General features: G+C 38.0%; 1 protein-coding gene across 1 annotated transcript in view; it reads right to left on the bottom strand.

Moving 5' to 3' along the window:
• Positions 1 to 12721: 12721 nt before the first annotated feature.
• The window catches only part of ARID1B (AT-rich interaction domain 1B), a 449938-nt gene continuing 436531 nt past the window's right edge, over positions 12722 to 26128 (bottom strand). Inside the window, exons 18-21 of the mRNA XM_070932635.1 lie at positions 21513 to 21609; positions 18365 to 19157; positions 16758 to 16888; positions 12722 to 15761 (exon numbers count right to left, since the gene is read on the bottom strand). Coding sequence (XP_070788736.1) covers positions 14031 to 15761; positions 16758 to 16888; positions 18365 to 19157; positions 21513 to 21609 — 2752 coding nt within the window. The 3' untranslated portion in view covers positions 12722 to 14030. The remainder of the gene's footprint in view (positions 15762 to 16757; positions 16889 to 18364; positions 19158 to 21512; positions 21610 to 26128) is intronic.

Raw genomic sequence — 26128 nt, forward strand, 5'->3', positions numbered from 1 at the left:
AATTTTTACCTTTATGCAATTAAGTTGGCAAAGCTTGTTCTTCTTGGCTAAAATAAAACCTTCCATTTCTTTCTGTAACACTGACCTTAACCAACATCATGTGGAGTTTCCTTCCATATCCGTACCTTGTTCTTCCAAATAATCCAGTTTTTGATTATTTCTTTCCTATATTTCAACCTTCACCTTTGTTATTTTCAGGAGCTTTCCTTGATTGACTGCCTTCAGTTCTTGGCTTCTCTTAATGTAGTCTCATTCAGGTCATGCCTTTCTTCCTCCATGGTTTGCTTCATGTGTAGAGATCTTTTACTCTCTTTGGCTCTTGGCTGATCAGTATTACTTTCTGGATGCAAAGCATGATGCATTGTCATTAGCTTTCTTATCTTTTGCTCCAAGTTATCAAGTTCCATCTGGCTCCTGTCAATTATTCCTGCTGTATTTTATATCAGGGCCAAGTATTAATTGCTTCAATGATGCTTCACTTTTGATTTCAAAATTTTCCAAACTCCCAAATATTGGTAGCCTGGTGATACTGCCTTTATCAAATCTTCATCGTCAAGATCTATTCCATCATCTTCAATCATTTTTCCTGCCTTTATGTCTATGGTGCACACTAATATCTTTACTTAATTCTTCTGTGCTCGTTAATAAGGAATTTAGTTCAGATTTTGTTTTCCCAAATAATTTTAAATATGTTGCAATATTTTCAGGATCAGACTCAATAAAGATAATAGAAGTTATAGGTTTAAATATAATTCTCTTTAATCATAATAGGCATTCTATATTCGCTGAATATTCAAGATAGAAGCAAGGAAAATGGGGAGGATGGCTCCTTTTATATACAAGGGGCGGAGCCAGGAATGGGAGTGGTAAAATATGAATACATTAAAGCTCAAGTAATAAGTTAACCCCTGATGTTCCATATATACATTATTTACACATTAGAGAATAAGGCATTTACATCTGACAAATCCCCCTCTAAATGCCGGTTCGTTATACAACACCAGTTACATTCAGATTCAGGACAATATAATACATATAATTTAGAAGTTAAATATTTGTGTTGTTTAGAAGGTAAGGGTTTTGTTAATATGTCAGCTAATTGTTCAGAAGTATCACAATGTATTGCTTTGATGAATCCGTCTTGAGATAGTTGTCTCACGTGCTTAAATTTTATATCAATATGCCTGGACCTTTGTCCAATTGCATCGGATCTAGAAATTTCAATGGCCGCTTTATTATCTTCATGCATAATAAATGGTAAAGTAGGTTTCTTCCAAACATCTGTGATCAAATCATTGAACCATACAAGGTTATTTGCAGCTTTAGACAAGCAAACATATTCTGCTTCTGTGGTAGAGGTGGCTACCAGTTCTTGTTTACCAGTATACCAGTAAACTGGACAATCGTTCAATAGAAAAACATAACCAGAGGTACTCTTTCTGCATGATGTATCACCAGCCCAATCTGCATCAGCATAACAAGTAATTTTTGGTTCTTTGTCATTATTGGGTTCCAATATTAAACAAAAATCTAATGTACTTTTCAGATATCTTAAAATTCTTTTGACAGCTTCCCAATGATACAAGGTTGGTTTGCTAACATATCTTGACAATAAATTGAGAGGTAATGCAATATCTGGCCTAGTCCAATTAGATATATAAAGGAGTGAACCTATAACTGATCTGTAAAATGTGTTGTCTTTAAACTCAGGGGAAGATTCATCATTGTTTCTAAGAAAATCAGTTTGCATAGGTGTGTCACATGTTTTGGCATTATTTAAGTTACATTTGTTTAGGAGCTCAATGATTTTATCTTTTTGAGTAAGTTTGAATCCCCTTTTTGTTTTGTTAATTTGTACACCAAGGTATTTATTCACTTTACCTAGTGATTTCAATGAGAAGTGTTCGTTTAACTTATTTACAAAGATTTCCCTGCTCTCTTTATGCTTTCCAATATATAAAATATCATCCACATAAATTAATACAAATTCAATATGATCATTACTCTTTTTTACAAAGAAACAGTTATCAGCAGTGGTGGCGTTGAAATCCATGGTCTTTAGTACTTTTACCAAACAATCGTACCATCTTTTGCCAGATTGCTTCAATCCGTACAGACTCTTATTTAGTAACCAAATTTCGTTCTTATTAGTGTATTGACTGTGTGGTGCTCTTACATATATTTCCTTATCTAATTTTGCATGTAAGTATGCAGTCTGTATGTCATATTGAAACACGTCTAGATTGAGTGCAGATGCTACTACAAGAGCTGTTTTGACACTCTCTGTTCTCACTGTGGGTGAATATGTGTCAGTATAGTCTTCTGGATATTTTTGTGCATAACCTTGTGCAACTAGTCTGGCCTTGTATAAGGTATTACCTCCTTCTAAATTCTTAATTTTATAAATCCACCTGGTACCTATAATTGTTTTATCCTTAGGTGCGATCGCAGGTGTGAATACATTTAATCCTTGTAAACTTTTCATTTCTTTTTCCATAGCTAGTTCCCATTTTTCTCTTTCTTCACGGGGAAGTTTCAATACTTCCTCATATGTATTAGGTGTTATTTGTTCTCCATCCATATGCATAATATAATCTTTGTATTTATTTGGTATTTGGTTTCTATTATTTCTAATATTTCTTTCAGGTTTGCTATGGTTGTCATGCAAATATCTGGCTTCCTTTTTTGTTAATGTGTCTGTCTTTATTTTATGCTGACTATTTGTCCAAGTTTTGGTTTTGTTCTTACTTTTGTTAATATTTTGATTTTCTGTTGTTCCTTCCTCGCAAGATATATTATCTTTGCTTTTATTAGGAAAAATTTCATTAAGGTGCAACTTAGACCAATTGGCCTGCTCATGAAACACAGCTGTTCTGGATACTATAAATTTGTTATTATTATCGATGAATCTGTACCCTTTGGTTCCAGTTTCGTATCCCATGAATCTTAATCTCCTGGATACGTTTTCTCCCTTTCTCCTCAATTGTTTAGGTATGTGCACGTCTGCAGTAACTCCAAATATGTGCATGTGTGCTAATTTAGGTTTTCTATTGTACATCACCTCATATGGTGTCTTATTCACAATACTGGACCATGTTCTATTTTGAGTGTAATTTGAATAATGTAAGGCTTCTGACCAAAATTGTTTGCCTAAACCAGCATCCTCTAATGTGCATCTAATCATGGTTTGTAGTGTGGAGTTCTTTCTCTCTGCAATCCCATTTTGAAAGGCAGAAAATGGATTGGACGTGAAATGTAGCATCCCTCTATCCTTTAACCATTGGGAGAATTCTTTAGACATGAATTCACATCCCCTATCTGTCATAATTTGTTTTATTCTGATATTATGTTGTGTTTCTATGCGTTTGTAGAATTCCTTAAATTTCTGAAAAGTTTCATCCTTGTGCTTTAATGTGTAAACAAAACCATAGCGACTGTAATCATCCACTATTGTTAGGAAGTAACGTTTTCTATAGGTAATTGATGGAGTTAATGGACCAACTAAGTCCATATGTACCAAATCAAAAATATTGTTAGTTGATCTGTTAGATTTTTTTGGTCTAGGACTGGTTTTTAGTTTGGTGGATTTACATACTGAGCATTCTAAATAATTTTCACAATTTTTTATTTTTACACCTTCTGCGTGTTCAGTCATTTTTTGTACTACAGGAAAGCTAGCATGTCCTAACTTCCTATGTAAGATATGAGCACACTCATCATGAATTGGTTTACCTATTTTTGGTTTCTTCTCATTGTGTGTATTTTTGTTATCATGAGTTAATTTACATTCATCATTGTCACTGTTACTGACATTTTCATCATCTGCTTCAATACAATCTTCCATATTTGAATCAATGTTATGTAACCATCTTTCTTTGGTTATCAGATAGGGTAGACCCCCTTTTATCATCACAGTGCCTACATTTGTTTTGTTCTTTTCTATAGTTGCTTTCCCCTTTGAGATAACTATATTGATGTCAGATTCTCTGCTTAGTTTTATAGCACTTAGTATGTTGTGAGGTATTTCTGGGATTAATAATACCCCCTCTATTTTCCCTAAACCAGGCAAGGTCACATTTCCTCTGCCTAATACTTGAACCTTTTCTTGATTAGCTACCTTTATCACAAACTTATCTTCTGTAAATGAAGATAATATACTTTTGTTATTAGTGGTGTGATTTGTTGCACCAGAATCAATAAGCCAATTATTGTTCTCATCTTGTTGTGTTTTGGTGCTGTCTTGTTTATTTAGCCCATTTAGTGACCCAGATTTTCTCTCTTTTGAATTTTCTCTACCCCCTCTACTTTCTCTGTAGTTTGGTGGACTTCTATATTTGTGTCTATCTGTGGAAGATTGTCTGTAATTGTATTTGCTCCTATATTCTGGCCTATGTCTCTCCCTTGGGACTTTGGGACAGTCTCTTCTACTGTGTTCCCTGGATCCACAATTGTGGCATCTAAAGGCTTCATTATATTTATCTTGAAAGACTACTTTCCTAAAAGATTTGTGTTCTGTTTGGTTACTGGAACGATTTTTTCTTGAATTGTCTTCTGCTATCAATTTGTTAGATAGACTTTCTATTGATAAATATCCCAAATTAATGGTATCTAAGTGTGACATAAAGCTATCCCATGATGGATCAAGTGAATTGATAATAACACTTTTCATAGTTTGATCTGAAATCACTTCCCCCCTCAATTGCAGCTCAGCTCTTATTTTGTTTAGATTTATCAAATGTTCACTTATAGAAACCCCTGGTTTCACTCTAGAAGAAAAGAAATCCTTAGACATTCTTGTGGTTGTGGCTACGCTATCGCTGTGAAATAGATTAAACATGCATTGAATTATTTCTGATACAGTTAGGTTTGGTTTGATGCTATGATACATTGCAGGAGACACGCTAGAAATTATTATGAAAAATGCTCTATGATGTAAACAGTCTATTTTTAAAGTCCAAGGTCTTCTTGGAGGACTAGTTATAAAGAATAGTAAATTTTCTTTCATAAAAATAACCTGAAGCTGTTGGTACCACTCTTGTAAATTAATGCCATCAACTCTAAGTTTTGGGAAGTCACTGGGTAAGTTCCCCACATTATTTTGTCCATTACTTACAACCTGAGGCAGTCCGTGGTCTCTCAAGTGCAGGAAATTACAGAACGGCATTGGGATGCTTGTAACGAGTCTGCGCGGTTCTCTGGCCAGTTCAAGTCTTTCGGGGCCGTCTACGTAGTTTTGCACATGCGCGTTGCTCATTTCTTCTTTGGCGCCGTTGTGGAAGGTTCTCTCCATTTCAGCTCTCTCGATCCGCTCCTCTTCAGATGAGTCGGTCTCTGGCTCGGTTTTTGGGGCTTTGGTGATGGCGGCGGTTCTTCTCTTTCTCTTGTGTGTGCTGGCACTCGATTCTGTCTGCGGTGTAGGTCGGAATCGGCATGGCTCTCTGGGCTCGGGTGTCGTCGTTTTCGAAGTCAGGATGGGAGCGTGCAGGTCTTGAGTTGTCGGTTTGATTTCTTGCTTCTTCGTCGATGTCTTGGAGATTTTCAATCTTGGCCCAAAAGCAGCAAAAAGCGTTTTCATTGCTGACTTTACTTGAGACTTAGTTAAATCGTCTTCACTTTCTGATTTTGGTTCATCTGAAGAGTTTGAGACTTCTTTTTCACTTTCTTCGTCTGATAGTGTTTTTCGCGCCAGAAATTTTGAACTGAGCGTTTTGATTGGCTCTGCTTCACTCTCTTTTGAAGTTCGTTGAAACCAAGATGGCTGCCGTTCAAAATTTCGCGCGGGGTCACATCTTTTCTTTTTTACAACTATTTTCTCAGTAGTCATTTCACTCACAGTTTTTTGATCTTTGGGTTTTTCTTTAATGACGTTTTTCTCTCTCGCTGCTCCGCTGTTCCTCAGCATCTCCTGGAGGTCCGCGATGAGGCTTTCATCATTCTTTTGGCTTTTTAGTATTTTTAATATTTCTGACCTGAGTTCGTTATTTTCTATCTCGATTTCTTCCTGGTCGTTATTTTCACTCATCAGTTCTTCTTCTTCAGTGGTGTATTCTTCGGATTCTCTCGAAATCGCATTAGTGGATTCGTTGATCATCTCTTGATCAGTTTCTATTTCTTTGCTGTAGGCCCTGGTGTTGGGCCTATCTTTCTTGGACATTTTTAATTACTTATTGAGTCAATTAACCATCCTCTGCTACCAGCTTGTTGCAATATTTTCAGGATCAGACTCAATAAAGATAATAGAAGTTATAGGTTTAAATATAATTCTCTTTAATCATAATAGGCATTCTATATTCGCTGAATATTCAAGATAGAAGCAAGGAAAATGGGGAGGATGGCTCCTTTTATATACAAGGGGCGGAGCCAGGAATGGGAGTGGTAAAATATGAATACATTAAAGCTCAAGTAATAAGTTAACCCCTGATGTTCCATATATACATTATTTACACATTAGAGAATAAGGCATTTACATCTGACAAAATAATCCATATAGAGTAAATGCAATATTTTACTGCTTTTCTGCCAATTCATATTCAATTTGTCTTGTTTAAAATTGTTGTCAGTGTGGCCATTGATATAAAGAGATTGTTGCCAAGAATTTGGATGTATCTAATGAATTGGTTCCACTGTTAAATTTCCTCCTAATATTCAGTCAGATTCCTGTAACTTAAATTTGTTATTTTTGCCCTGAAACTGAAAAGATGCCCTATAAAATTGCTACCAATATGCCTGTCAAAGCAACAACAACAACAAAAAAAAAAATGAGTCAAAGGAACAAAAATAAACTCCTTCAGCCGAAGTAGACTCAAGCTGTTGTTTGTTATGATCATATTACTCCAGAGGCTTTACTTCCCTCTTTTCTTTTCCAAAGGTAACGGCAAGGATACATAGAGAAATAGATCTCTTTGCTCTATAATACAAGAAAGCCACTGTAGGTGCAACAAGTCAGTTTCTCGGCGAATGAGAAGTCCTTTGGCCTCCTCAATTTTTGCGGGTGTAGGTCTAGGATGCTTGGGTTTGCAAATATTTCTTTTTTATGAATTAGAAAATTATGAAATCAGACACATCTCAAATAACATAGCAATATTATTCTAAAATGATAATATGAGCCAAATGCTCACTTCTGCAAGGATTTTTTAAAAACATCTCTAACAGATGACCGTCCAGCCTCTGGTTACAGACCTCACCATTTCATTTAGCAACCTATTGCACTGGCTAACAGTGGGGGGAATGGGACAACTTGGCCCAGCCAACTTGCTGTGGCCAACTCATCATGGCCAACTCGCTGTGGGATAACTTGCCATAACCAACTTACCATGGGAAAACTTGCTGCGGGACAATTTAATTTTTGCCATTCACATTTCATTCTGTCCCTCCTTTTTCATCCTTTAATGATTCTATTCCACCAATTCTTTGATAGTGTAACTCTTGTCCCGCAGCGAGTTGTCCTGTGGCGAGATGGCCATGGCGAGTTGTCCTGCAGCGAGTTGGCCATTGCAAGTCGGCTGTGGCGAGTTAGCCATGGTGAGATGGCTGTGGCAAATTGTCATAGACCCGTGATGGCGAACCTATGGCACGGGTGCCACAGGTGGCACGCAGAGCCATATCGGTGGGCACACGTGTACTGCCCAAGTTCAGCTGCAGTGCGCATGTGTGCGCCGGCCAGCTGATTTTCGGGCCTTCCGGGCCCACAGAAATCGGGAAACAGGCTGTTTCTGACCTCTGGAGGGCTTCCGGGGGGGGGGGAAGGCCCGTTTTTCGCTCTCCCCAGGCTCGAGGCTTTCTAGGGGGCGGGGTGTATAGCATTATGGGTGTGGGCATGCACACGCGTGACTCCCCCGCGCTCCTCCCGCTTTTGGCACGTGATGGCAAAAAGGTTAGCCATCACTGTCATAGACCCAACAGCAGGTGGGTTCCTCTTGATATCTAGCTGAATCTTTTTTGTTGTATTTTTACCCCATTGGTTCTGATCCTGCCTTCACCCCTTCTTCTGTGTCAGCCTTAAGCTCCCTTTAAACATTATCATATTGTTCTTCAGTTCTCTCTTCTGTAGACTAAAAGTATCCAGAGCCTTTAAGCATTTCTTTTAAGTGCTTGATTTCTAGGTCCTTTACCACGGGGTAAAGGTTCTACTTACCTTTACTACCAGTTCACAACGGGAGCATGCACGTGCACTTCTGCACATGTGCAGAAGCTTCTGTGCATGCACAGATCACCCATGATGACATCGTGGTGGGTGGGTGGAGCCTCTGGCCGGTTTTACTACCGGTTCTATAGAACTGGACTGAACCGGGGCCAACCCACCACTGCTTTACCATCTTGAACGTCTATTTGTCACTAGCCTTTTTTTAAATTGTGGGGTCTGCTCAGGGATGGAGTGGAACAATTATTTATTTAATAAACTTATATGCCACCCATCTCACTATCTAGTGACTCGAGTGACTTACAATGCGATAAAACCACAATCATGGAAGCATTACAATTAATTTCCCATTCTTTGAACTGTTACTGCACTCCAAGTGGCTCATATTTACTTAGATCTCCGCCATGCATGCTGCTGAAAGTCAGGTATCCTCCATCCTCCATTCATGCCTTTCCTTTTTCCTACCCAAATGTAGAACTTTACCTTTTGTTAAATTCTATCCAATCTGTTTCAGCTCACTGCTGAAGCCTCCTTAGATCTTTTTGAAACTTTCAATTGTTCATTCTTATACTGGGGTTTTTTTTTATCACCTTTTCCCTTAAACATGATTTTTTCCCCCTCAATGGATTCAATTTCTTGATACTATGTAAGAGAAACAGACCTTGATCTCTAATTATTTTATTGACCTCTCTACAGTAGACAACTTAGATCAGATACCTGCTTAAATGAGCAGAAAAAGTAATGACCAGAAACACTTTCTTACCATAATTTCTAAGGCAACGCTGGTAAAATTTCAACCAATTTTTAGTTAGTAACATTCCAAAATATATCTTATCATTTAGAGCATACTTTGCACAGCATTCTTTATACCAAATGGCACCTATTTGCTTAATAAAAACCTGTATGAATACAATCTGAGAGTTCTGCTAGTAAAAGATCCTGTGTGTCAAACACCAGCCAGAGATTATACTGATTGTTCCACATCAGAGGTGGGTTTCAGCAGGTTCTGACAAGTTCTGGAGAACCAGTAGCGGAAATTTTGAGTAGTTCAGATAACTGGTAGTAAAAATTCTGACTGGCCCCACCCCCATCTATTCTTTGCCTCCCAAGTCCCAGCTGATCAGGAGGAAATGGGGATTTTGCAGTAACCTTCCCCTGAAGTGGGGAGGGAATGGAGATTTTACAGTATCCTTCCCCTGGAGTGGGGTGGGAATGGAGATTGAGCCGAGGTGGCGCAGTGGTTAGGGTGCAGTACTGCTGCTACTTCAGCTGACTACTAGTTCAGCAGATCAGTGGATCAAATATCACCAGCTCAAGGTTGACTCAGCCTTCCATCCTTCCGAGGTGGGTAAAATGAGGACCCAGATTGTTGGGGCAATATGCTATTTAGTATACTGTCTTTGGTGTAAGCCGCCCAGAATACTTGGAGAGTGGGTGGCATAGAAATACGAATAATAAAATAAAATAAAATAAATAAATTTTATAGTATCCTTCCCCTGCCACACCCACCAAGCCACATCCACAGAACCAGTAGTAAAATTTTTTGAAACCCACCACTGTTCCACGTGTATTAATGCTATTAAACTTTTCAAATTTCGTTTGTTTTAATGTTGTGGGTTCCCCCCCCCCAAAATAATAATTCTTCTAACAGATCCATACAAATTTAACATTAAATAATCCAATCAATGATCATGCTCCGTGCTTCTTCCACTGAGCATATGAAGTTGCTTCCTTCTTCATCAAACACTTTTATAGCCAGGCTGTAGCTGTTGCTGAGCTGAAAAAAAAGTGTCAAGTTAGGATCCTGAACATAATTTTGTGCAGGACCCTCTCCCAATGCGATAAATTCAAGTTTTACAATTCCCAGCATGGCCAAGACATTTGAAGGTTGTTGTATAACATAATTAAGAATGAAAAGGACCCCAGAATGCTTTTATAGCTTCCTAAATCTGCCTCATTTCATGAAGGGCAGTTACAAATGGGCTATAATTTAACATACATTTCTGATTACATTGTTAGGTGTAAGTTAAAAAGATGAACGAGACTGTTACCAGTGCACAGATTATAAGGGGGTGGGGGGAGGGAAAGAAGAAAATTTGGATAATAAAGGTACTCATTTTGCCTAGGAAACTATCTTGCATCTTATGATTCCAAACAATGAAAATGTCTATTGGGGGTAACATATTTTCTAGAAAACCCAAGATCAGTAAAAAAGCAATAAAACTGTAATATACAAACAGCTCCTATTGCCAATTAAAACAGAGCAGCAACACTTTGTGCCTGTACAATACTCTAATGAAATGAACCAACAGTGAGGAGCAATTCTTAGTAGTCAATTCTGCAGGCCTTGCTGTTAGTCCAGGCCAGGGATGTAGGTGACACGTTATTTCTGGTGACCCGCCAAGCCTCTGGTAGTTGTGCAAGACCTATTGGAAGTTGTGGAAGATCTTGCATGGCCTCTGGAGCCTCCAAAAAGAGCACAAAGTTCAGGGCATTCTTTCCTGATCTTTTCGGAAGCTGCAAGGCCATGCAAGAGCATTCTCTGACGTTTCCAGGCCTGGAGCTACCTCGGACAAGCACTTCAAAAAAATTATTTACAACGATGCAAGTATTTATTCATTAAATAATATTTATTACTCTTTGCTCTGAATTGCTTCTCTTTTGTCCGTGTGTCTGTGGTAAGTGTGCGCATGGGAGAAAGAGAAGCCATCAAAGTCAGCTTAGGCATTTTCTGCAAGTTTGATATGCTGAGCTCAAAAGGTTCGCCTTCGCCGTCCTAGGCCAGGGATCTCCAACCTTGGTGACTTTATGACTTGTGGACTTCAACTCCCAGAATTCCTCAGCCAGCACAGCACAAGTCGTAAAGTCACCAAGGTTGAAGATCCCTGGCCTAGGCCATTAAAGAGAACTGCATTGGCCAATACATGCTCAGCCACAACATGAGAGGCTGTAGCATTTTTCTCTAGCACAAGATGGATACCAGAACTATGTTGTGTTTCCTGTCTAGGGCGACTATACCAGCAAAGAAAGAAGACCTATCTTTGACCATGTTCCACAGGTTCTTTGAAGTTTATGTTTTTGGGAAACATATGGAAAAAATGCACTGAAAAACACTACTTACAACTTGAACCTCATGATTATCAAGATTGGAAGTATAATAAACTTCAGCTAGAAGGATTCCGTCAAAAGATCTGCCTGCACTCTGATCTGCCTATGCGGATCATGGGAGCAGGAGTTATCACATTCATTTGCATGAGGAGAATTGAACATGCAAAAGAGACATATTTTCTTCCATAAAAATGGCTGCAATAGTTATTACGATATTATGAGCAATGAACTCCTGTGACTAAAACATTCTGGAGGCTTACAGTATTGCTGATTTCTATAAACTTTCTAGCACTGCTTGAGAACCCAATACCTGAAGGAACACCTCTTCTGCATAGTTCTACTCAAAGGTTACTCTCATTTATTTTTGCATGTTGAAATGCGATGAGCATAGGTAATTCCCTGATTTACAACCATTCATTTAGCAACCATTCGAAGTCACAACAGCACTGAAAAAAGTGACTTCTGACTTGTCCTCAGATTTAACAACTGTTACAACTTTCCCATGGTGACGTGATCAAATTTCGGGCATTTGTCAATTGTTATGTATTTGTGACAGATGCAGCATCCCAGGGACATGGGATCACCATTTGTGACCTTTCCAGCTGGCTTTTGTCAAGCAAAATCAATGGGGGAACCTGGATTTGTTAACAACATGTGATTCACTTAACAACTGTAGTGCCTCACTTAACAACCATGGCAAAAACGTCATAAAATCAGGCACGACTCGCTTAACAACCTTGCTTAGCCACAGAAAACCTGTTAAGTCAAGGACTACCTGTAGGTGCACGCTAGTCTTGCTAGATAATTTCTTTTGGAGACAGGTCTGTCAGGAATCTTTTCTCTTATTTTATTCAGCACTGGGGAACGAATCTCTTAATTCTCTTAGCCCTTCTTGAAAAATAGCCCTTCTTTAGCAGTTCAGTCTCTTCTAATTTCTAGCTTTCAGGTCTCTCACACTTTTAGTCATTTTTTGATTATTATTACATTTAATAATGTTTTTGTTGCACAGCTATTATTAATTTTATGTTAATAGAAATAAATCTAAGACGATAAGTGTAACTCAGGAAACTGCAGTATAAGCTAACTCAATCGAATTATGATTGCCGTTTTTACAGAGTTTTATTCAAGCATATATACTTTGAGTGCAGCAACTTTCGTAGACACAGTGAAAATTAGCAATATCATCTTCTTCTGTGGTCTTCTTTATTATAAATAAGGATAGAAAAAAATAATGTTTTTGTTTGTTACATTACCTGAAAACTAGAGACGAACTCGAGAGTAAGCAAAAAAACATAACCTTCCCCATCATTGTCTGAAATGGTTGGGATTTCATGAAGAAATGAGAACATTATTCAAGAACACCCGTCACAGTGCTTAACAAGATTTAATGTACATTTATTCTTAACATGTGGAACATATAAATTTTATACTGAATAAATGATATTCATTAAGCCAGAGGAAAAGGAGGAATTTACATCAAGTTTTTTTGTATTTTTTAAACTACATTATTTTGAAATACAAATGTGTATTCTTTGCACTGAAAAACCTTTGAAGTTGTGTTTTCTTTTTTTCCCCCATATATGTATTTTTTTCTGTAGACTGGTAACCATTTTCTTAAATCAATCCGTACGTAACCATTTCCACATCTTGATTTATAAAGTAAGTTGTGAGCAATTGCTCTCCCGAAATAGAGCATGACTTTATACATACAGAAACTTGTACATTACCCTCGTGGTGTTTTTTTCTTAGTTTTTGGAGTTATGGCCCAAAGAAAATAATAATAATAATAATAATATAATAATAATAATATAATAACAATAATAATAATAAAATTAAGTCTACCATCACTTTGTAGTTACCACATCATGAAAAAAATAAATCCTTGTACTTGTTTTATTTTTTTTAAAAAAAGATGAGGGTATGTTTAATGTACAACTTCTATATACAACACTGCCTTTAGGCAATAAAAAATATTTTAAAAAATGATTTAAAGGAATTGTGATGAACTGTCATTGTGGAAGGTCAAACAATAGATATTGATGTTGACAGTTCTGGTGAGGAAGCAATTTGTGTTGATCGTCTTCAGAGTTATGTTTTTACTTTCTTAAAGAATTGATTTTGCTCCTAGCATAGTGTAACCATTCTCCTGCAGAGAACCCAAGAAATTGTTGTGGGCAGATGAGGAACTGACCCCCTTTCCTTGACCATCCGCCACACTTACATCACTATCATTTTTCTATTGCACACAGCGCTTTGGGCAACGGCAGTAAGGATGGTTGGAATTTCTTTTGTTCTTAAAAAATAAAAAGCACATTAACTCAGCATATTTTTCCCTCCACTTTTGCATTTGACAGTGGCACACCCCTTTCTCCCAACATCAAATCATATTTTGCTATATCCTGACACCCCCCAATTCATGGTTGCTTCCCCTCCCCGAAAAGTAAGATTCAAAGATGGGAAAAACAAACAAACATGGACAAGGATAGCTATGAAAAAGAAATGTAATCTTTGAATGTACTAGAGAGAGACTTTGGTTAAAAAAATAAAATAAAAAGATGTACTTATACACATAGACAGCAAATATTAATTCCATAACTGTTCAAATTAATGTTTTAAAATTCCCAATTGGTAAATAGCGAATGGGGCAGAGGAGCAAAGATTCTTCTTCTTTTTCTTCTTCTTTTTTTCCCATTCTTCCTACACTGGATAAACAGGTACAGAAACCAGGCAGTTATATGTAACCCTTTAATCTCCACTCACACATGCTTGCTTCTCACTTGTGTCATAACTGCCCTATCTGAAAGAGTACATCACAGATGACAGATGCAACCATAGAGTTCAGGACAGCTGATATTGAGATATCCAGCAAGCGGCCCTCATGTAAAAGGAATTCGGAGCGGTTTTCCTCTACCCGAGCCATGGCCAACAAGGCCTTGGCTGCCCTGCACATCATGTCCACGCTAGGTGGCTCCAGAGGTGGAGGCTGCATGTGCATAAGGTTATGTTGGCTCTGCTGGTACTGGGCCATGGTGACCCCGTCCTCAAGGAAGCTTATCAAGTTTCCAATGCTTCCCTTCTGCACAGCTATTGCCCTTGCCACTAACGTGTCCCCTCGGGCAAGGTTTGATAAGAGCGCCATTGACATTTCTCGGCAGACAGGATTTTTGCGTTCCCCAACGTACCTAACTAAAGTAGCATACAGTTTCTCCTGACGACTGAATGGGGGCGTGGCCAATATAAGGTCCACATTATTGTCTTGGATACTGAGTTTACACAGGGTTTCCAGTACAAGTCTCTGAGGCGAAAGGATTGAGTTGGGCCCCACAGTTGGAAAAGGATCTTGTGCCTCTGCCGATGGGCACACCATCCAGTGCAGTAAGCCATCCAAAATTGGCAAACAGATGCTTTCTGTATAAGCAGATAAGTCTAGCTGCCCAGAAATGTTGGCAAGTGTGACCAATGTATTATCCCTCAAGACCTCAAGGCAGTCCCACCACCACTCATCCTTGCTGCAGGCCACCCCTTTGTCCACTTCTTCCTCTTTTTCATATGTCTGTGGTGTACGCTTTCGTTCTGGGTGCTCATGATGAAGAAGAATCAATTTTCCCAAGATTAGCACCAAGCCTGGATGTTTAGACATTTCCACATCATTGCCAGGCACAAAAGATAAGCTGCGGACAATATTTGACACACAGATGCAACGCTTGGCCAAAGAATCTTGCCAATGGGTAATGGTACATAGAGGAGTCTCATCTCGACTCCGTGGCTCATCTTCCAGCAGTTTGATATTTCGATGACTTTTCACTTGATGGATCCCAAATGGAAATTTATTACTATCTGTCTGAGAATTAGAGTCGGGGTCTTCAGACAATGCTCCCGGGCGAGCTGACAAGACATCATCAATAGTGGCTGATATGCTTTTGTCTTGCTGTTCCTCAGATTCTCCTTTCCCCTCTACATTCTTCTTTTTACCTGAGGAGACCGACAGAGATGGCCGCCTGCAAGGAGGAATCTCCATCTTACTCTCAAAGTGGGTCTGAATATGTTCAGTTGTATCACCCCCACCAAGTTGCCAATGAAGAAGCCCACTGTTGAATTCCTGAACGTGCCCCAGCCTATCAGATCGGTCAACAACAAATAAGTTGTTTTTCTTTACAATTTTTATTGGCAACTTGTCAAACTTACTGGCTTGTTTTGGCCTCTCACTTGGATCAAGAATGGCACCAGGTGGAGCAACAAGAGTGCTCTTTCCTTCTTCTGTGTTCTCAGTTTCATCTTCTTCCTCTTCTTCCTCGTCATCTTCCAAGTCATCAAAGTAATCGATACATTCACCATTGTTTTCTTCCTCTTTCCTGACATTCTCTGTTGCAGACTGCCCGTCCTCATTAGGAGATGAATTATGATCTTGCAGTTTTGGTCCTGGATGTCCCACTTCATATTCCGTAAGGATCCCAAAAATATCAATCAGGCATTTTCTAAAATATTCCACCAACAGCTCAAGAAAACCAGATAACTGAGGAAACAAAGAAGAAAAACAGAAAAAACGGTAAAAAGAGCATTTTAGTCCATTATAGAATTGTGAAAATAAGAAAAGATTTGTTTTAGGAAAAAAAGATCTTTAGACTCCCTTTTACAAGACTCAGAATTGGTTAGTCCTTTCTTCCTATTTACACATAAAACAAATACTTTTAATACAGATGACAAGTAATCTGTAGATTAGAGTTATAGAGTTCAGAGTACTCCATAATAAAAAAATTAACAATTATGAATTCTTTAAAAGTTTACTTTTGAGTAGTATTTAGTTCATGTGATTGTAAAAATGAACTGAGTCTTCTTTTCAAAGAAAATTTCTTTCCTTTTCAAAGCGTATGAACCGTTACATATGATCCTGAGTTACAATTATGAGTATAATGAGCTGTGATGGTGCAGTGGTTAGAATGCAGTATTGCAGGCTAACTCTGCTCACTGCCAAGGAGTTCGATTCCTTCAATCCTGACTGACTCAAGGTTGACTCAGCCTTTCATCCTTCCAAGGTTGGTAAAATGAGGACCCACATTGTTGGGGGCAATATGTTGACTCTGCAAACCATTTAGAGAGGGCTGTAAAACACTGTAAAACAGTATATAAATCTAAGTGCTATTGCTATAATTGTATAATTATACAATTATTTGTATAATTCTTTGTCTTACCTTATTTTATTTTAGCAGTCAGAACAAGAAGACTCATAGCTTTTACATTCACAGATTGGTGTAATACAAGGAGTTGAGCAATAAAACTAGTTCCGTGGCATGACAATGTGCACCCTTACTTCCCCATTACATTACAGGAAAATATGCCAATTATTGAGCCACCATCTATGAGCTGTATATCTTCTGTGGTCTTTGGAGGGCTTGCCCTACTCCTTAGGGGAACTGGATGGGCAATGGAAAACATAGCAGCAAAGAATGTGGGCTTCCCCCTCCATTTACAGAATGAATGGTGTCTTTGAGATGAAAAATAACCAACCTACCTGAGAGAGATTGAAAGTAGCAACCGTACTATCATCGTACAGAAGAATGTTAATAGTGTCTAATGCCCAAGTACTTTCTGCAAGAAGGCCTGATTTAAGAGACATCATCACTCGCCAGGCTTCCGGACTCACTGAAAACAAACAAAGCAAGAAAGCATTTATTAAGCAGAAATCTGCAGCAGCATTGGAAGCCTGAAAACAGAGACAATTTGCTCTTTTAAAGAGCAGAGGCTGTACCAAAGTATTTCCAAATAATTTTTGATGCCCTATTATATAATCGTATGAAAAGAACTAGACCAGAAGTCTTCAAACTTGGCAGCTTTAAGACTTGTGGACTTCAACTCCCAGAATTCTCCAGCCAGCATATGCTGGGAGAATTCTGGGAGTTGAAGTCCACAAGTCTTAAAGCTGCCAAGTTTGAAGACCTCTGAGCTAGATAGTTGTGAAACTGAAGGGATGATTTTCTCTAAAGCCTAGGAAATTGACAGAGACAGTAAGGTTTTATCTCAGTTAATTTGGAAATACATAGGTACATGTGTCACACATGCTTTGTGGTACACGGCGAAAACTCTGTATATTCTGATGAAATGCTCCACTTTAATTTTGTAAAACACAGTTAATATCCACATCTTTAGAGTAGGAGGGTGTAGAGAAAAAAGCAGCTTTATAATACCAGTAGAAGAGGTTGATAGGCGAAATATCAACACTGCTCTATGTTTATTGGTTTCTTTTTCTTCAGAAAAACAAAAATTATGTTTGCTTCAGCACTCTTACAATGCTCACTTAAAGCATACATTTATAAAGAAGCAAAGTCTTTTTTGTTTTGAAAAACTGCTAGGTATTCCTCCCTAGGAAACTAATTCTCCTGGAGTTTCCTTTTAGGGAAGGAAAGCTATCAATAGAAGGACAGTATTTACAGCTTGAGTGATATCCAAACATATCTATATATCTCTGTAACATGCAACAAGATACTATTCATCAGCAACTTCAGAAAGTGGGGCATATATCAGTGCAATAAGACTATCTTTGCTTTCTTTCAAGAACGAAGATGACTGATCAGCATGTCCAGAATTTGTCAATATCATACCTCATAGATCAATTTCCCAAGCAACAGTGCCGCTATACGGCTCCAAGACAAGCTTCCTCAGCCGTTACATGTATTTTAACTGTTTCCTTTTGTCAAAAGTTACTATTCCATTAACAACTTTTACTCCTTGAAAAGAGAGCTTTCAAGTTAAAATTTCAAGTGTTTTTACTAGATATAAGATGCATTATATGTGAATTCAGACTTTTGTTCTGAGATCATAAGCAACCATTAATTATAAACAATATAAAATATTATGAAAGTACACAATAAGAACAATATCATCTTAAAATAATACAATATTGTACCTCTTGCAACCATTATACTTCCCTAAATATTCAGCATTTATTTGTATTTTATTGATTGATGATACATAAATCATTTTTCCTACCACAAAACAAATTTGAGATTAGCTTCAATTTAATAAAACTAATTTCTTAAGTGAATTAATAGAAATAAATGCAAGCTCTACAAAATTATTGTAAAAAGTCTCTTCCTCTGTAAGGACAATAGGAACACTTACCGATATCTTTTGAGGTAATCTTTCGCCTTGGTTTTAAAATTGGTTGGGATGCTTCTACCGAACCTGGAGGAAAAGTGACTTCCCGCCTAATAGATGGTGGTGGCTGTGTTGGAGGACATGTGACCTGCGAGCCTGGAAGAGTGGGCATAACTTTTGGCATCTTCATAGAGGATAGGAACGGAGATTTACTGGGAGACATACGATTTTCATGAGAGCGTGGGAAAGATGCAGGGCTAGGAGCTCGAGATATATGGTTTGGCATTGATGGCGGCGTCTGATAGGATGACTGAGGAGGTCGAGTAATAGGCTGCATGGAAGCAGAAGATGACATGTAAGAAGGCTGTCGCTGGTTGACATGAGAAGGCCACTGGCTTTCATGGTTTATTCTCTGGTCAGGTACCATCATATCATCAGTACGATTCAACCCTGGATAAGGTGGGGCCTGTGCAGGGCCCCCGGGGCCTTGCCTGTTCTGATATGGGTAAGACATATCATTTCTTGTGGGCCACATAGTTTGTTGTGGGCTTTCACTGGAAGCTGATGACTGCATTGGACCACCAATCATCTGCGGAGGTATTCCATGTTGTTGCATTTGTCCAGGAGCCTGCATCCTCTCTCTGTTATAAGGATATGGATACTGTCCCTGGATGGGTCTCCTGTCTGGTCCAGAGTAAGCACTGCTGTACTGGTTAAACATCTCCTGCTGTTGGTTGCTATATTGCATGTTAAACATATCTCCATCATGACGTTTTGCTGGAGGCCCATACATGCCATCCATATGGCGTTTGTAATTCTGAAAAAATAGACACCAAATATTTAAAATAAAATAAAATATTATTTTTGTATATTCTTATTGTTGTGATTCCGACCCCTGAGGCCGACTTATCAGACGGAGAAGGCTCCAAACATGAAGGAGAGGAGTTGGCCAGGCCTCCCTCTCCAGGACCCTCCCCTCTGGCAATGCCTCAGGTGTCTCCCAAGGGAGAAGAGATTGGCCAGGAGCCAGGTATCTCCTCACAGTCGGACAGTGACGGAGATAAGTCTTGGCTGGATCCATGCCAGTGTTGGAGAGACAAGTGCACGCAGCAGAAAAGGAGGCGTGTCAGAGATTAAGCTGAGTCACTGGACCACACCCCACAGGGGATATAAGGGGGTGAGGTGGCCATTCAGACTCTGTGACGGACAAAACTAACTACTAGCGAGTCACATTGTATTTTTGCAACAACGATATCTGCCTTGGATTTAATACGGACTGGACTTGACAATTCTTGAACTGTGTGTATCTTGTTTGGCTTTATCTGTTGGAGGAACAACCCTCCCTTTATGGGTAAAGTTCTTGGCAAGCAGCTACTGGGTTGCTGCCAATCCTCTTATTGAAAGAATTTGTTGTCTGCCAGTTTTATTTAACCCCTGGATATCTGTTTGTGTGCGTGTGTGAGACGGGGACAGAACACTTATGAATTGGTGTGATAGAATAATTACAATATACTTACAATATTTTAAATACAAATAATCATCTTTATTTTCATTAGTACCGTAATTGAAAGATGTACAATGACCTTTTAATTATTTGAATAAATATTCATAAGGTCGTTGAAATTTTGTCCATATGTAGTGTGTAACATTTTAAATGAATTACGATTTTAGTGTCAGACTATATGATTATGATTGTAGGCATAAAATGAGGTACCAATTTCATTTTAGGAATTATTTTGAGGTAAATACTACATTATAATTAAATGTCTTAATATTTCACTTTCAACTATTAAGTTATGGAAGTGGGATCAGGAAGTTGATAAAAATGTATGTATTAGTTAAGATGTTTTTAGTCTTTAGATGTTTATTTAAAAAACCCTAAAATAAACCTAGAATCTTCTTTTTGATGCTCCTAGATCTTGATTAGTATCTTTTAAGGATAAAAAGTATTAAGGATAATTCTGTGTGGCACTGAATATGATATTTGATTGAGGTTTTAGACAGAGATGTGTTAGTGGATTGATTTAAATGTTTTGAAAATGACATATATATAGATGGATATTTGAGCACGCTTTCTCTCTCACGCACATACATTTTCCTTGTGATGATTCTTATGTGGCTAAATGTTGCCAATAACATTATTTATTTATTTTGAAACATACACAACAATGCAAACCCCCAATTAATATACAAGAAAATGCCAAAACAAACTATAAAAAACTAAAAACAGAGGAACATATAACATGCAATAACAAGTAAAAAGAAAAAATAGAAAAAATGGTGAACAATCTAGGTATATCATTTGTACAGTATACCAAATATTAAACAGTATATGAATAGTTCATATTGGAAAGAAAAGAGAAAATTATATTGTAAATGATGCTTGCTAGCTAAATGAAGCCCTGAAGAAGAGAAATCCTCATTACAAAATTTTCTTGCAGGTTCCACTTATTTTTAATTGCCAATAATTTACTTTGAAATGTTATTAGCTATGAATCAATAAATAAAATGTGAATGTTGTGGAAGAAAGGTTACCTCAACACTAATTGAGGTAGCCTTTTATTATGGAGGACAGGTGAGGCCAACTTCTGCAGATTCACCTAACTGTGTTCCCTTCTCCCTAGTTGAAATATCCTTAGAAGTTTTAAATAAGAAGGCAGAATTATCTTCCTTTCTGCTTTTATACAACAGTAAAATAGTCTGTTTATGAAGGCTATGGGTTCCCCCACGTCTAGAGATTTTTAAGATGCTGGTCAGCCATTTCTTACGAGTGATTTAACTGTTTTTCCTGCACAATGCAGAGAATTTGACTAGCTAATCCTTGTAGTTGCTTCCAATTATACAATTCTATGATCCTACAACTCCCCCCCCTCTAAATTTAATGCAACCACAATTTAGTCATTGCATATAGAACTATTTGGGATACATCTTATTAATTTTTTTTTATATTTTTATATTTTCTTATTAATTTCTCAGTCAATAAAACAGAATAATTTTGTATCATAACAGTAGCCAATTGCTGTTAAGAAACATTCCATATAAAAGGATACAAATATACAATTTTCGTAAGTAGCAAACATCGTTGTCCATTGTTTACTTTTTTTGCCAGTGCCAAATGCTTAGATTTCTAGAATGAATTTTGCAAAAGAAATTACACTATAAAACTATTTACCTGCTGCTGTGGAAACATTCCAGATTGGTGTCCTCCATAGGGGGGTTGTCCAGAAGGAGGAGCTTGCATTGGATACTGCGGTCCATACGGTTCATGCCTGCAATGAAAAATATGAGCTGTAAGTTAGTGCTTATGATTTCCAAAATGCCTCAAAATAGTGAAACTTCTTATCCCATTAAAACAGTTTCTATCCTTCATGAAGCCTGAAAATCTCTAACAGCATCCTCTTTTTTCATATCAAATGTTCTCCACCAAATGTCGTACAGTATGTTTTAAAAATGAAGTGATTTTAATTTTCGATTACATACATTCAATTCCACTCAATCTTATTCAGTACAAATGTAATAGAGTAAATTAGTGATCACTCTCTTAGAATAATTGGTAATAATATATCAATATTGGTAAAAAAAAGTGATGTCTTCTGTTTTCAGGATTGAATGTGCCTACCATCAGATAAAAATAACATATGGCCTGGATGCAGACATGTTTCACCTTTCTTTGGATGACTTAGCAGTTTATGATTCCATATTCTTGAATCTCACTTGGCAATGTCTGTATGAGCTTTAATACAAAAGCATCTGACTAACGTACTGTAACTGAGAAGAAATGCAACTGACTGGCTGAAGTAGATTCCATACTTGATATTCAGAATGTTGGCAACAATATATGATTACCTAATATAGCCAGAGTGTTGCAGTTTTAAAACAATTTTTGTATAAATGAGTAATGCATGATCTAATAGCCATTCTTAGATTTAAAAAAAAAAGATTACAAATCTGAAGTGGAAAGGTAGTTAATGGAATACAAAGAAATAATTAAATGTAAAACAGTAACAATACTAAGATTACAAACATATCTAATAAAATCAGCTAAGAATCACTCTTTTAAACGATTTAAATGAGCTTATTATATCTATTGGGCTCCAAATTTAGAAGCTTTAGATGCAGCCTCAAACTTACCTGAAATTGAAGAAAAGCACCATCTAAATATATTTTATCCAAATATATAAAACGTTTACATTTGTTCTTACAATGTGACATCTAAATGCAGTGATCAAATTCTCTCACACCAGATTGAATGGTTTTAAGCAAATAAGCATTCAGCATTGGATGTAAGCAGGGGTGAAATGCTCCCGGTTCGGACCGGATCACCCGATCCGGTAGTGATGGCGGCGGATGGCTCGGAGAACCGGTAGCAAAAATCCCTGCCCCCCTCCCATGCCCAGCTGAGCCGTGCGATCATCAGAGGCTGTTTTTTAAACTTTTAAAAGCATTTTTTCCTGCAACCACTTCGGCCGAAAAAATGCTTTTAAAAGTATATATATATAAAAAAAGCCTCTGATGATCGTGCAGCTCAGCTGGAATCGTCAGAGGCTTTTAAAGGCATTTTTTTCTGCAACCTCTTCAGCCTAAGAGGTTGCAGAAAAAAAAAAGCCTTTAAAAGCCTCTGATGATCCCAGCTGAGTTGCCTGATTGTCAGAGGCTTCTAAAAGCATTTTTTTCTGCAACCTCTTAAGGTTGAAGAAAAAATGCTTTTAAAAGTAAAAAAAAAAAAAAAAGTTGGCCACGCCCACCCAGTCACATTAACCCCCCCCAAGCCACGCCCACAGAACCAGTATTAACAAATTTTACATTTCACCACTAGATGTAAGCACCATGAGCTCATTCAGGATATCAGACTCCTGCAGTGGGCTAGCTAATATTATGGTAACAGCACAGATATCATGATCAGAAGTGTCACACCGTACAGCAGAAAAGTACAGAAAATGGGGCAAGGGAGAATGGGAGAGTTTTGGTTGGACACAGCAGTCTGTGCATTACTCCTGAGACATATGCCTAAAAGATAAGGCATTTACCATGGAAGAAAAGAGAGCGAATTTCCCAATTTCCCAAGCAATGCAGTTTCCTGGATTATTGCATTGTTGCATTAAATACACATATGGTTGATTTATAATACCTCAATAAAAATCTATATTGCCCAAGTGGTCTAAAGTGGAGAAATCTGCTAAAAGTGAAAGTAATTGAAATTTCAAGAACTTCAGTGATCTACTTTGGCTTAAATTGTGTTAGTTAAATTAGGTTGGAGGCAATAGTCATGTTATAACTGTATAGCGATATATGAAACAAATTTACTTTAGGGAGTAAATGAAAGAAAGGAGCAGCAGCCTGTATTTCAAGCACATGTTCAATTAATTTATTTATGAAATGACATCAACAAAGAAACATCTGAGAACCTCACTGTTTTACAAATGAATGTAAAGTAAAAGGCTGAGAAAAGTATTCTCTGGTGAATGGTTTTATAATGTGTAAAAATGCTGTAATCTCAAGTTTTCTACATGTTCCAAATGAATCCATCTCTAGAATCCAAACTTTAAAAAAAAGCCGGCGTAAAGCATAAAATCATCTACCAAGCACTGCAGCCATGCAACCATCATTATTCTCAAGGAGTTTATGCCAATGTCTTGCAGAAAATCCGAGAGCATGAAACGCAATACAGCAATCCAGTGTAGCAAATTGCACCTCCTATTCAGTAGTTCTTAAGATTTAAGTTTATCTGTTAACACAGGCATTTTAAACAGATTAAATTATTCACCTTTGTTGCCCAGGATAAGAGTTAGGAGAGCACATGCTTGGGTCACTGTTTGAAGGCACCATGTTGCTTTGACCAGGTGCTCCCATACTGCCTTCAGGACCCAGCCCATGATCCAACCTAAAAATGACAAAGGAAACCTCACACTGTAAAAAAACACTTATTCTTCAAGTCTGGTGAATTAAAATAATAATAATAATAATAATAAAAAAAACCTTATGGAATAGCCAATTTCAAATCAACATTTTCTCTGAGACTGAAAATGTTTTGTAGGCCACTGCGGACTTTTTGATGAATAAAATTTTAGAGGCTAGCTCATGCAGCTCTTGTTTGTAAATTTTGCCAGATGTATAAAGAACTATGCAATTGCAAGTTTCATATCTATTCATGAAACTTACTTAGGATTCTATGTCATTAATAACTAGAAGGTAATTGTAGAGATTAAAGAGGACGGCCTTGATATTTATTTTATTTATTTACTTGTTAAATTTATTTGCCACCTATCTTGCCATGGGGCCACTCTGGGTGGCTTGCAAAAATAAAACAAAATTAAAATGGTAAAAAAAAAAATGTAAAAATAACAATAGTAAAGAATGAAACAATAAAAATAAACAATGAAAGTGCAACAATATGAAATGAAAAAGGTAGTGGAGGGGGAGCAGGGAGCTCAGGAGGAGATGGGCTGAGCCACATCCAGTGTTGCATTTCCCTACTGGATATTCAAGCCCCATTACAAGGTTATAAAAGGTAGAACATATTTGTCCAGATAGTGTTCGGAAGCGGATCAGACAAACAGCTCTATAATTTATGAACTATAAAAAGGGGAAGAGGTACAATACAATTTGCAAGGTTCTTTTATTATAGACAATCTCAATAAAAGTAGTTTTAGCCTTCTTGTTGAATTGACTTTTTAGTTTGGTATACCTAATGGTGTTGACCTCAATCTTGCAAGTCTGTGTTGTTACCTCCTTCCTGAATTAGGAACCTGCTTCTGAATGTTACTCTTTATCACCTTGGCAATGCACCTTGGCAGTGGTGGGATTCAATTTTTTTAACAACCGGTTCTGTGGGCGTGGCTTAGTTGGGGGTGTGGCTAGCTGGTCATGTGACTGGGTAGGCGTGGCTAGCTGATCATGTGACCGGGTCACATGCCTATGTGCATAGGGACTACTCAGAGGGCTGAAAAAAGTCATTTCTGACTGATCCTCGCACTTTTGACCGGTCCTCGCACTTATGACCATCCTCACATTTATACTCATTGCGGCATTCTTAACAACCGTGTCAATCATTTCACCACTACTTCTTTTCACCACGGTGACAAGATAGGGCGCAAAACGTAAAATGTGAGGACAGTCGTAAGTTCAAGGACTGGTCAAAAGTGCGAGGACCGGTCAAAAATAACTTTTTCAGCCCTCTGAGTAGTCCATATGCACATAGGGACTATTCAGAGGGCTGAAAAAAGTGATTTCTGACAGGTCCTCACACTTTTGACCGGTCATCATTTATCTTCTAGTCCAGAGATCTCCAACCTTGGCAACTTTAAGCCTGGCAGACTTCAACTCCCAGAATTCCCCAGCCAGCTATGCTGGCTAGAGAATTCTGGGAGTTGAAGTCCACAAGTCTTAAAGCTGCCAAGTTTGAAGACCTCTGAGCTAGGGCTTTGGGGCCAACCTTTTGGGGAAGGGGTCCCATTCGGAGAGACCCCCTGCCTCTCAGGAAGCATCAGGCCCAGGCAGAGAAAACTGCCAAGGTTGGAGATCTCTGGACTAGAAGACCTCCAAAGGTCCCTTCCAACTCTGTAATTCTGGTATTGGCAAGCAAGCACAATTAAGCTACTTAAATCCTCCAGAGCAGGAGTCCCCAACGTTTTGGACCTCAGGGACCACCAAGTTCATAATTTTAAATTTCGCGGACCACTAATACGAATGCAGCGCATCGCTTGCTGAAGCACCTGGACTCCCAGTGACGGGATAGGGTCCTTCAGGCACTCTCCCCCCTCTTTCTCTCCCCCCTTCTCTGTCTTCCCC

The sequence above is a fragment of the Pituophis catenifer genome, unplaced genomic scaffold, assembly GCF_029215685.1.
Source record: "Pituophis catenifer annectens isolate HBS135680 unplaced genomic scaffold, rPitCat1.0.hap2 SCAF_1, whole genome shotgun sequence".
Classification (NCBI taxonomy): domain Eukaryota; kingdom Metazoa; phylum Chordata; class Lepidosauria; order Squamata; family Colubridae; genus Pituophis; species Pituophis catenifer.